The 12,765-nt window shown below is 43.2% G+C and overlaps 1 protein-coding gene and 1 long non-coding RNA gene across 3 annotated transcripts in view; one reads left to right on the top strand and one right to left on the bottom strand.

The window, feature by feature from the left end:
- The window catches only part of SNX10 (sorting nexin 10), a 51,906-nt gene extending 45,183 nt beyond the window's left edge, over positions 1 to 6,723 (top strand). For both annotated transcript variants that reach the window (XM_066584522.1, XM_066584523.1), the window contains exons 6-7: positions 4,800 to 5,003; positions 5,494 to 6,723. In XM_066584522.1, the coding sequence (XP_066440619.1) occupies positions 4,800 to 5,003; positions 5,494 to 5,599 (310 nt within the window). In that variant the 3' untranslated portion in view covers positions 5,600 to 6,723. The remainder of the gene's footprint in view (positions 1 to 4,799; positions 5,004 to 5,493) is intronic.
- LOC136586438 (uncharacterized) lies at positions 4,504 to 7,889 on the bottom strand. Its single transcript, XR_010787292.1, has 2 exons — positions 7,766 to 7,889; positions 4,504 to 4,957 (listed from the first exon to the last, which is right to left on the bottom strand). It is a non-coding gene; the product is annotated as an uncharacterized lncRNA (long non-coding RNA).
- Between the last annotated feature and the right edge of the window lie 4,876 nt (positions 7,890 to 12,765).

Raw genomic sequence — 12,765 nt, 5'->3', positions numbered from 1 at the left:
ATGATTCTTAAGTGGCCTCTTCTATAGGCTGGGTCGGGAAGGGTATCACTTCAACATAAGGAAGATGGAACAATCCCTCTGCAGCGCCACCTATTGGAAGGTAGCATTTCAATTCCCAGGCATGGTTATAAGGGTTGTATAAAGAATCTAACATGGACTTGCAGCAATGCTGCCTCCCAATAGGTGGCGCTGCAGAGGAGTTGTCCATCTTCATTATCTTCTATAGGCTAGACACATTTAATTCTAGAGGGTCTTTCTAATCCTAGTTAGCTTCCCTCTTGTTTTTTCTTTTTTTTAATTCTAATGCCAACATGTTCTGAAGCGCTTATAGAACGGCCAATGATGGAGCAGGACAGGGGTGGAAATATATCGGTTGGATTGACAACTATAAATCAAACTAGATTTAAAAACCTGCTTCTTCAGGCGCAATTGCTTTGGACATGGTTTCATGTATAGGGAGTAGTGCGGCGGATTCAGCCTGTTCGCGGACCTGTTCAGTAACTACATACTTTGAAGAGTTATCTGTCCTCATGTAAACTTTTATTGCCGTTTTATTGGCTGTATGTAGCAGCTCGTGGGGCCTCATTTACTGTAATGCTATCATTAGGTGATTCCAAGCCTTCTATTAGGTCTGCCATTCATTAATTAATGGGTATGAAGTTTGGCGCGTTTCTTCAGCACATGATGAAACTTGTTCCTAGAAATGCGAGTTGTGAACAGTATCTATAGTTTAATTACTTTCTGCATAAATCAGTAGTAATGATCACAACCCCTCGTGAAATGCAGAAGGATTCTGTTCCGGATGGATACGTTCTCACAGTGCTGGAGACAAGTCCGCTGCCGGGGGACCGGGCTGTATATATCTGTAGTCGTGCGAATAGGAGGAACCTACAGAATGGTGCCAAAAGTGCGAATCCTGATTAATACAATGAACTAGTAGGTGCGCTTTACATCAAACCACAAGTATGACCAGCAGCCTTATGTGTACAAACACAGTGAATGGCACCCATTGATTGATTTCAATGGATTCGGTCACGTGTACTTTTTTATTTTTTGCACGCATTTCAGTGGCGCCAAAAAAGCAGCATTTTGTGTTTTGTGCCCGCAAATAAACTAATTGAACTTCATTTCCCATTGAAATCAATGGGAGCATGCTTAGTGTTTTTTTTTTTTTTTTTTTTTTGTGCGCAAATACGAAGGGCATGCACACAAGTACAGTAAAATAAGCGCCCATGTGCAAAAACATAAATGTCCGCATAAATATGCTTCTGCTCATGTGAGGCTGGCCTTATGTGGGTATTCTTGATGACCTGGTGGTTGTGATGCATGGATCCGTGCCAGCTGGGTGCTGCGGTCGTAGTACTCGATGCCGCATGACATTTTTGGTTCTGGAATCTGTTATTGTGGACGGCAGATTCTGCCAGGGTTATAAGGGATTCCAATGCCAATCAGTATTTTACATAAAGACCTTATGGCATTCCCTTATCTTGTTGGCCAACCCTGAGGGCTCTACAGTAACATTCGCCAACTAGCAGCTCTCCAGTCACTGCAAATCGGCCTCCGGCAGAACCGCGTTTTTGAGGGCGTGGCTCTGTAAAGTGAAAACTAAGGGTGTATAGTATCGGGAAGATCTTCTGGCCGATCTACAGTAAAGTGATGCTGTGCCGGACTGCTACAGCTTGTTACTCCACAGTGCCATTGCATCAGGCTCCTATACACTGAGATAAATCGTTTTTCGATCACCGTATCGGTGAAGGTTAACGACCAAACAAGTGCTGATCACACGCAACAACGTGCTAACAAGCCATACTCTTTATGCCTGCATTAAATAAGCCAACATTCTTCTTCATCCAATTTTTGGCCACTCCGAACGATTATCACTAATCTCCCATAGACTTTAATTGTGCTCCTTAAACACAGTGCAAGAAACAAGTGCGCAAAAAAATATCCCGACCTGCACTATCTTGACTTGTACGCCAAGATGATGTATGGGAATTGTCGGCACACAGCAAGTACGAATGTCATTGTGTGCAGCAACTTATCCTGGTGTGAGGCCTGTGGGCGCTTCTACATGGGACGGTTTGTGCGCCCGAGTAAACGACGGCCCAGTTTGCTCATTCGCTCGGGCAGTCAGTTTAGACACAGATCATTGAGTCATTCAGTTCTCTGTACCGGTGAATGAGAACGACTGAACAACTGGAGTTTAAACCAAATGCTTGGCAAACGAGCCGACTATGATTTCTACACTTGCATGTAAGAACGGTAAGCAAAACGAATTATCATTCAATCGTTGGCTGTGTTTACACGGAATGATATCGTTCATTTTCACTTGTTTAAACATATATATAATATGTTTAACAATAATCATTCTGAGTAAAAGGGCCTTAAACTGACCACCGGCGCTAACTGTCACATCCGGTGGCTTCTTGCAACCCTATTCTAACCCAACCACAAGTCTTATTTGCAGCCTTTGACATGTCTTCCTTGCTGCCGTCCCCAGAGTTCTTTTTAGCAATGAGCTGTATTTTAGTGTCCTTCACCTTAGTTATGTGTGTAATAATTAATTCCTCTCCACCACCCCCCCCCCCCCCCCTCTGGGAAATGAGAAAACATATAGAATTTTGACTTGCAACCATTAATTTCTTGCAAAGCGCTCTACAGAGGACCATGATATCGCTAAAGTTCAGGGAAGCCCAATTAAGTTTGGCAGAAACCTCTTTTAGCCTTTGGTTGCCGATATGTTGTCTTATCAGACGGTTTGACTTCAAAGGGTTCTGCCTGGATTTTACAAACTAACAAGTAGCACCATGTGTAACCGTTGCAAAGTTCAGTCTACTGGTGTGTATTGTTGGAGACAGTTTTATCCTCCATCACAGCTTGGTTCATTCTCCTTGTACTTTATGCTTCCTTTACACGGGGCGACTATCCTCTAAACGACTGCAGGAGCGGGTGACGCCAACACTAGTCGCTCGTGTAGAATGTTTACACAGGCAGTTCACGGCCGAAAATCGCTCCCTTCTCGTTCAGCGCTTCGTATGCAATGTGATACACTGAGTGGAGAGCGTTTACACGCAGCGAGAAGTGAGCAAACCAGCGATGTTGTGTTTTAGTTTATTTTTACGTTGGTTGAAACTGAGCAACATACGAGAAGTAAACTAATGGGGCACAATGGCTTTGCAATTAGACGTTAAGATTATCACTAGAGATGAGCGAACGTACTCGTTTAGGGCGATTTCGCAATCGAACAGCACTTTTTCCGAGTTACTGACTACTCGGGTGAAAAGATTCGGGGGGCGCCGGGGGTGAGCGGGGGGTTGCAGAGGGGAGTGGAGAGAGAGCTCCCCCCTGTTCCCCACTGTTCCCGAATCTTTTCGCCCGAATAGTCAGTTACTCGAAAAAAGTAATGCTTGATTGCGAAATCGCCCTAAACGAGCACGTTCGCTCATCTCTATCGCGCACTTTCGTTTGTTCGAACAAATTTTTTGTGCAGCCGTTATGTGTAAATGGCTTTTTAATGTTCAACATACCGTGTTGCTTGTCGACAACTAGACAATGTGAGGAATTTTTCAGCAGTAGTTACTTTTTTTTTTTTTCTGTTTTACGAATTGCAGGAAAATTTCACATTGGTGACAATATCAGCATTTAAAGCCAAATTGGATTCTTTAGGTCCAATATGCACGGCACACACAGATTGAGTGAGTGCAGAATCCCGCACCGAATCCATGCGTGCCCACAGCCATGGACATTAAGACAGTTTCTCACCTCTCCGGATCCAGCGCGTGTCGCGGCCGGATCTTCAGCACGGCGGATGTGTTTGTCCGCACTAACGGATGCGCAATGCTGTTGCTTTATTGCTGAAAGCGCTGCGGAATAAGTTGGCGCTATACAAATAAAGATTATTATTTTCTTTTTCTTTAAATCTCCTGCTTTCCTGCGGATCCGTGGAACGTTCAGAGTGACAGCTGCGGGCAGTCCACGGATCGGACAGCTTCCATTGACTTCAGTGGAAACTGTAAGCGTGGTATCTGCAAGAAAATTATGCTGCAATCCTCACACTGGGAGAAAAAAAATCACATCTGCATGCTTTTCACTGCTTTGCAGGCGCCCATGCATCCCTATGGGTGGCTTGATTTGCGAATCTCCTGCAAATCAAATCCGCCCATGGTAATTGGGTCTTAATGTTCTTGAATTACTAAAAAAAATTAATTTTTAAGTTTTTGGTACTCTATTTGCCAGTAGAACATAATGGCAAAGAGATATATCTAACTTTCTGGAAATGCTGTGGGCAGCAAAATGGCACGGCAGCGCACCAAGGTTCTCATGCCAATACTGACCTTGCTTAGTAGTTCATTTTCCAAATGTAAGCAAATCGTTAAAATGAGGGTTTAAGCACTGTGCAAATATGGGGTTAATGCCTGGAGTGATTCTGACCTATTGAGCCATGCAGCCGAGTTCCTTTCGCTCTATGAAGAGTTGGAAACGATAGCCAGACTGAAGCTCAAATTAGGGGAAAACCAATTTTATTTACGACTTGCCCACACGGCCATTCTTCAGTGTTCACGCCAGATGTGGGACCAATTTGGGCTACAGCTGGTTTTTACTTACCTTCCTTAGTCTTGTTGGACTCCCATTTGTGATTAATACTTGGGAACTAATTACTGTCTCACTAAGACTTGTGACACAATTTTAATTGGCAGTGTGGTGTTCATTTCCTGCACGCCCGGTCTATGTGTACTTATTGCACCAGCCTGCAGTAAGTGACCTTTCCGAGTAATGACTTCCGCTCCGTTGTCCTTCAGGGTCCTGCAGTGCCCGGTGTTGCTCTCCGACAGCCGGCTTCACCTCTTCTTGCAAACTCAACTCTCCCTGGAAGAAATTGAAGCCTGCGCCTCGGGGCAAACCAAATACTCTGTTTCTGAAGCCATTCATAAGTTTGCTACTTCGAAGCGGCGGTTTCCTGCGGAGGAGGAAGAACAAACAAGTTGTCACTTACTTCCTGAGAGGTACTTTCATGTGTGGTAGACCCTCTTATTCTGTTGTTGGTGTTCTACTCAGATAATGAAAAAATTAATTGACTGAGATTTTATTGAGCTGTGACAGCTTCTCATAAGAGTCCTCGCACACCTCCACACTGAATTAATGGATGCAGTAGAAATTCAATTATCTGCATTCTGATTATGTGAATTTCATTTAGTCAGACTTGAATTATTCGCGTTTAAATTATCTGGTTAGAAAAAAAAAATCCAACCACACTCCAAATGGCTAATTAAAAGTCCAAATTTCCTGTCTTTCTTTTTGAAGGGAGATAATTAAAGTTCTCCTCTGCTACTCAGCCTTTGAGTGTGTTGTGAAAACCAATTTCCTTCCCCCATCCCCCATTTTATATAGCATGGCTACCACAGACCTGTGTATTTTTATTATTTTTTATTTTTTTTTAATCCTTGTTTTTCTAATTTACACTTTTTTTTCTTTTTTCGCCTTCCCCTTTAACAGTTCATCTTCAACATTGGAGGCCAAACATTTTTTAAATGGCTGCAAACCTGCAGAAGAGCATAAAGATACGTGGAAGACTGTTTTGGCTCCATCGCCTCCAGAATAAGAATCTTATCGGTCCTCTTGATACATGGACACCAAAGTGCAATTCTAGATCGTTAACTAAGAACATTGGTAATAATGAAGAATGACTTTGTAGGGAGAAAGTTGTTCCCTTCCCAAGGGTAAACCAGACTTTTGAGGTTCTGCACAAAGTCCATCCTCTGGAAGGCTGGCCTACTGTAGCTAGTCATGACATGTGAAAATAATGTATTTACAAGTGTATGTTACTGCTGCCAAGAACGGATCCGGAAAGTAACTTCATGGATTCAACTTTTTTTTTTCTTTTTAATGGTATAGTATTATCTGTGGGTGCCTTTTAATGGTATAGTATTATCTGTGGGTGCCTTAAGTCGTAAGTGCTCACTCTAGAGTACTATTATGTAACCCTGAACTACTAGACACATTTCTAGTTTTCTGCGTGTGTTGTCTGTATTTATAAGATCTTTTTGCTGTTGTTTTTAGGTATTTGACTACTGATATGTTTATTGTGCTTTGTTTTATAGCTCAACCATCTTTCAAGAGGTTACATATAATTCAGTTTTAATACAAACTTCTGTCTGACTCTAAAAAGGACGCACATCAGAAATACAGGCTTTAAAGGTGTTTTGCACAAAAATACTATTGATCAGCTGGAACCTCGAGCGGCAGGCCACAGCCGATCTGGTGCCCATCTAGTGGCTGGCGCTTGTAATTGCAGGAGCAGCTCCCATTAATTTTAATAAGAGCTGCAGTTACAAGCATCGGCCACTACATGGAGCGAAGCTTTTGCTCCGACCCCAAGTGTATACCAGTGCTGTCACCTGATCAGTTGGGGTCCCTAGTGGTGGGCCCTGGCCGGTCAACTATTGATGGGCCAACCTGAGCATAGGTCATCCATAGTATTTTTGTGGAAAACCCCTTTAAGAATTGATCCTATGTATTTCAGTAAGACACTCGTATGCACTTTATATCTTGTCACACAACTGATTACCGTAGAATGTGAAAATCAAAATCCAATCCAGTACTGTGTAGTGTCTGTCAGTAGGTGGGGATAGTCTGGTTGGTTTCTTCTGAACTGGCAAGTTCATGTATCTAACTTATTATATTCTACTTTTTTTTTTTTCGATTTCAGTTTTTTCTAAATAAAGATTATGCAAAAATAAATGCTGTTGGTGTCTGAAAATGTGAACAATCTATAAATACAAGCTGCTAATTGTTTGTCTTTTTTGAATGATGTGCTTTTTAGTTTTTACCATGTACATTAGTTATTATTATTGTGGTCCTCTGGTAACTCTTTCCTAGTATTTTTACTTGTAGAAGCTAGTAAAAAAAAATGCGTTAGAATTTTTTAGGAACCTCTTTCTATGCTGATGGATTTTATCCTCCAGCGTTTCAGCAACACATTTATGGTTATGATTGATACAAATTAAATTTTGTGCTACCCCCCCCCCCCCCCCCCCCCCCATGGAATATTAGCTTGTAAAGAAAAAAAAAATCAACAGGTGACAGTAGCCAGCAACTGGAGTTTTTGTTTTCTTTTGTTTTTTTTTTCAACCCCCGCCCCCTCCCCCCACCTTGAGTTATAGTTTGGAAAAACTTTTGCAGACCACAGCAGAAGTAAAGTTATACATATATCAAATACACTAAATATATGCAAATCTTAACTCTGGCTCTGTTCCAAAATAAAAAAAAATCAGCATGAAGGAAAGGTGACAATAATACAAAAAATGCAAAAAAAAAAATAATTATAAAATTCCAAAACTTCTATAGAGAACTAGAAACTTTTTTTTTTCTTCCAATATATAAATGTCATTGATCATATTTTGCCAATACATGCCTTTTCTGTTCAACTTACAAACTAATAGCCTAGAGGTAACCAGATCCAAATACTCCATAGTTAGGAATATATAATATAGTAACCCAAGTAGCTAAACAGTTATTATATGTATGCTAACCTTATTTTAGATACCCCACCAGCAGCGTTCAGTGAGTTCTATGATAATTGGTAACATTGTATTGATTTCCACATGTAAGTCATTGGGCCTATATGTGACAAGCCTGCTGTGCTGTCAGTAACCCTGGCCTCCATGCAGAACAGTACACAGCAAAGAAATACAAATGAATATCCTCAATATAACATGACCATGTATTACATAGAATCTATTCTTCAATGGTAAAGTCTCTGCCTTACCTGGGCTGTGAGCAGTGGAGGAGCCGGTGTTGGAGCGTTGTGCACAGTCCGCACGCCTGCGCTGCGGCACTCTCCTCCATCCTTCCTCAGTGCGCAGGTCTGGTCGGAGCGGCACCAGCCTCGCTGTCTTCGCTCCAGTAACCTGAGCAGCCTGTGACACAAGGAGGAATGAGCTGCTGGGGAGGGAGTCACCATTGTCTGGCTGAGAAGAAGACATTGGTGATCAGCTGGAGCTGTGCCGAGATCACTATAAATGCAAATCACAGCCTGGAGAAGAATAGGGCCCGGGTCATTAGCATGAAGCCCTGCAGCCGCCGGCTGACCCTCCTCAGGGCTCAATTATGGATTCACCCCGAGTGCAAATCATTGCATGATGTATCTAACACACAACATACATGGGTAGATGACAAAGGGAGACTAGAAAGCATGTGAGAATCACATTAAGCAACATCGATTGAGTATATAAATTTTTATACCCCGGTTTCCCTGAAAATAGGACAGGGTTTTATATTAACTTTTGTTTCAAAAGATTTTTTTTTTTTTTTACATGTATTGCTGCATGTATACTATTTAAAATTGCCTTTAACAACTAAGTAGGGCTTATTTTTCAAGCATCCTGAAAAAAAATCATGCTAGGGCTTATTTTAGGGGAAATGGGGTGTATATATATTTTAGGTAAGGATTAATTTCACCCCACCCACTTCGGATTATGGCGAATGTAAACCTTTGCTTTGACCCTTGGGCACACTAAGTGCCACTAGCAAGCCTGCCTAAATCTACATTTTCAGAGACACCAACTGCAAATCTAGCTGGCACTCTGCAATTAGTATGTTATATCTGCAGCCATAAATGTGCATTATATATCATGAAATTCCTTTAATCTGGCATCCAATAATCCAGAGAGCCTTAATTCAGCACAGAACTGCTATATATTTGACTAGCTGGAAGATTTAAAGTGAACCCGTCACCAGGTTCATGCTGGCCGAACCATGAGCAGTATGAACCCGGGACAGGTAATCCTTTTTAGCCCATCTATGTTGTATTCTTTCTCACTACACACAAAATGGGAGAGCAGCGGTCCGTCTTGATGACATGGGCACGAATCGCCCAACGGGATCTGACTTGAGAGTTGAGTCAAACCTCTGTTTTGGGTTTTTCTTTTTCGAAGTCAATGAAATTTCGCAACCAAAATTCATCACATTTCATACCAGAGAAGTCTACTATGGAAAGGACACCACATGTGAGTTCACCATTCTACTCGGTGATGTGCTACTCAAGTGAAGGTGCTACATGACTGTCAAAGAGCACCAATGAGTGTCTCCGGTTCCATGCGATGCCACTCGAGCCCGGCACTAGACATAACACTGGGTAGATTTATGTATATATTAAAATCTCTATGTTGCAGCATTAATAGTATCCATCTCTGGAAATAAGGGACCCAGCCCAAACCCTGAAAAACAGCTGCATTACATTAAGGCCGGCTGCACACGAGCGTGACGGGCTCCGCCGCGGAATATTCTGCGGCGAAGCCCGTCACGGCGCCCCCTAGAGACCCCATACTTTCCGGCGTTTTCGCTTCCGCGCAGGCGGGAAAGCGGTTTCACGCTATCTTCCGCTGTGTTACAGCGGGAGATAGCATGAACAGACGGCTTCCATTCCAAATAGAGCATGCCGCGGGTGAGGACAGGAGATTTCACTGTGCGGAATTCCGCGCTGGAATTCTGCACCGTGTGCCCTGAGCTGTTAGGTTCAATAGAACCTAATGGCTGCAGGTAACGCGGAAATCCGTTTGTGGGAAGGAGGCCTAAGTCCTATGCGTTCCGGTAGGTAGCATTCTACTGCTATCCACCAAACCCATATTCGTCCATCTGACTGGTAGAAATATGATTCGACTCCGGAGAACATTTTTCTACTCCTCCAGGATCCAGTAGTGATGTGCTTTTCGCCGCTCCAGCCTACGCTTGGCATTGTGATCTTAGGCTTGTGTGCATCTCCTCCACTATGGAAACCCGTTTCATGAAGATGCTAACAAACCGTTCTTGGGCTTATGTCCATTCCAGGGGCAGGTTGGAACTCTTAGGCCTCCCTCACATATAGACGCAGCAAAGCGCCGCAATGTTACTTTTGTTTTCGGCCGCAGCATGTTGTAGTGCACCACACCATTGTGATGGGTGCTGAGGTGCACTAAACAGGCAAATGTAGATCAGACTGATCGAAAATGGCGACGCTGGAAAGTGCTGTGATCAGGCGTATGTCTGCGATGCCCCGTTGAGTTCAATGGAAGCATTATGCGGGGTGGAATTTCACAGAATGTCCACTGCATCTACAGTAGCAGCAAAGGGGATGAGATTGGGAAAACCTCGTCTACAAGCTGTGGAAAGAACGTGCACAAAACCCTGTGTGGAAACTTCCTTGTGATGCAAAATTCAAATCTGCAACATGTCAATTTTATTGACGTTTCTGCTGCAGAACTCGCCAACTCTCAAGGAGGGGGTGAATTCTGCACAGGAATTTGCTATGAAGCCTGCACCAAATGGTGCGGGTTTGGAGGCAGGCATTCTGCGGCTGATCTGCAGCGGGATGTCCGCTGGCAATGCCGCCCTGTGTGAACCCAGCTTTGGGCCACCATCTCATCTCTTTTTGGCCACTGCGGAATTACTGCACATGGGCTTTTTTTTTTTTTTTTTACTATGGAATGTCCACAGTTATTCCACCATGTGAGGAGGTCTAAAATGTTGCCCACATCCATACAATGTACCCACAGTGATTGGTAAAAAAAGTAAAGTCTCCTGGTGCAAGCACAGAGTTGTGACCAACTCCTAGGGTGATTGTCTTCTTGGCAGACTGTTTTGCCATTGCCTGCCAATGTAATCTTTACACCTTCCCCCAGCAAGCTGGGTACTCATTTTACCGACCTCGGGAGGATGGAAGGCTGAGTCAACCATGAGCCGGCTACCTGAACCTTTCAGGGATTCAACTCGCAACCTTCAGGTTATGAGCGAGAGTTTAGGACTGTATTTCTGCTACCTTAACCCTCTGCGCCACATGATGCTCTAACAGGGATTAGTAATGTCTATTTGATATTACTGCAGTAGCTTTACAATTCTGTAGGTTTTAGAAGCCCTAAAGTTCCCTTAAACAGGAAGGCTTGGGACAGCAGGACAGACGATGCCCTATATCTGGGACTGACCTTGGTTTTGGAGATGCAGAGCGACAGCACTGAATGTCATTCTTGTTGACTGAAAAAAAGTAAATGTGCAACTTCCCAACTTTCTTTGCACACTAAGCAGCCAGGAGAGTGTGATGGGTCCCGCCAGTGTCACTGCTTCCTGTCTGGATGTGTGAATCTCTCCAAGCTCAGGCTGCTGACAGCTCGATGACAGTCCTGCAGATTGTCAGACCTCCTGTAGTAGTGGGTTTAATTGGATTACCCGTCATATGAAAAACACATCATGTTCACACTGTGACTGTCATACAAGCAGCAACAAAAAGTTTCATAATGAAGTAGCACTAATTTTTTTAATCCTTTTGTTGTATTTTTAGATTTATCTACTTGCTATGCAAGCTGTCATTTATTCCCTTTTATGTATTTTTAGTCCTTAAAAAGGATTTGCAGGAGAATACTATGCATAGTTGATCAGCTGGGGTCCGTTGCTATCGACCCTAGTTGATCAGATGCCCTCTGTGCGCGCCATGACATACAGGGGTACAGAAGCTGCTGATCCGACCCCTTGTGTTTGAAATCTGTATCTCATTAAAATTAATGGGAGCTGCGTATTATGCCTCATGACCAGCACTTCTCTGACCATTTTATGACTTTTATCCTGCTTTTACCATCCTGTTTTCCCTTTGCAGGCTGCATCTCTAATTCTCCGTTTTCTCTGAGCTGATGGGAGCAGACAAGCTGTCTCTAACGTCTTTTATATACTGCACCTGGGGAAAGTAGCAGATTCTGCTCTCTAACTCTCTGCAGCGCACAGAGAAATAACAGTATGGAGGACATTACACAACCATACTGATCGGTATAGAAGTGATTTCACTATCTGTGACATAGTAGCGACTTGGTATTAGCTGCAGCAGCATCTCTGTTTCTGACTCCCCCCTACCTGGTCTACTCTCCATAGATTTCTATGGGCAGCATGAGACGACAAGCTCCCCCATTTTCTGTGACCCGACTTGTTACTAGATCTTGTCTTGTCAACAGACAGTAAATAGTAAGTTATTACAAAGTGAGAACCCTAGTAGGCAGCACTTTAGAGGGATTCTTCAGCACAAAAACACAGGACATGCTGTAAATGTCTGATAGCTGTGAATCCCAGCTCTGGGGCTCACACCTATCTTCACAGCAAGCAGAGGTCCCTGGACTCCTGTCCTGAGAAGTGGCTGCAATTGTGTGCAGCTTTTTCCATTTACTTCTATGGGAATCACGGAAATAACAGCACACTTGCTCAGCTAACTCCCATAGAAGTGAATGGAAAGAGCTGCACACATGCGGCAACATCTCCATTTATTCTAGACTAGCTTACCCGTCGTGCGTTGCTGCGAAGACAGACATACATTCGTTTTTATATATCTAGGTAACAACCAATCACAGCGCAGCTTTCAAGTTACCTCAGCGGTATAATATATAACAACCAATTACAGCACAGCAGCTTTCATGTTACCTCAGCAGTATAATATATAGCAACCAATCGCAGCACAGCTTTCATGTTACCTCAGTGGTATAATATATAGCAACCAATCACCGCACAGGTTTCATGTTGCCTCAGCAGTATAATATATAGCAACCAATCACAGCACAGCTTTCATGTTACCTCAGCAGTATAAGAAATAGCAACCAATCACAGCACAGCTTTCATTTTACCTCAGCATTCTCAATATGCAGCAATTGTCTTGCGAAACGTTCGGCGGATGCATCATTTTGTAGTTGAACACGCATCCCGTTGCTCGTAATGTCTTTTGCTTTTCTGCTTGAGATGGAAATCAAACAATCTTTGTCT

This window comes from Eleutherodactylus coqui, chromosome 12 (genome assembly GCF_035609145.1).
Source record: "Eleutherodactylus coqui strain aEleCoq1 chromosome 12, aEleCoq1.hap1, whole genome shotgun sequence".
NCBI classification, from domain to species: Eukaryota; Metazoa; Chordata; class Amphibia; order Anura; family Eleutherodactylidae; genus Eleutherodactylus; species Eleutherodactylus coqui.
The sequence above is the reverse complement of the archived record's forward strand: the minus strand, read 5'-3'. Positions and strand labels throughout refer to the sequence as shown.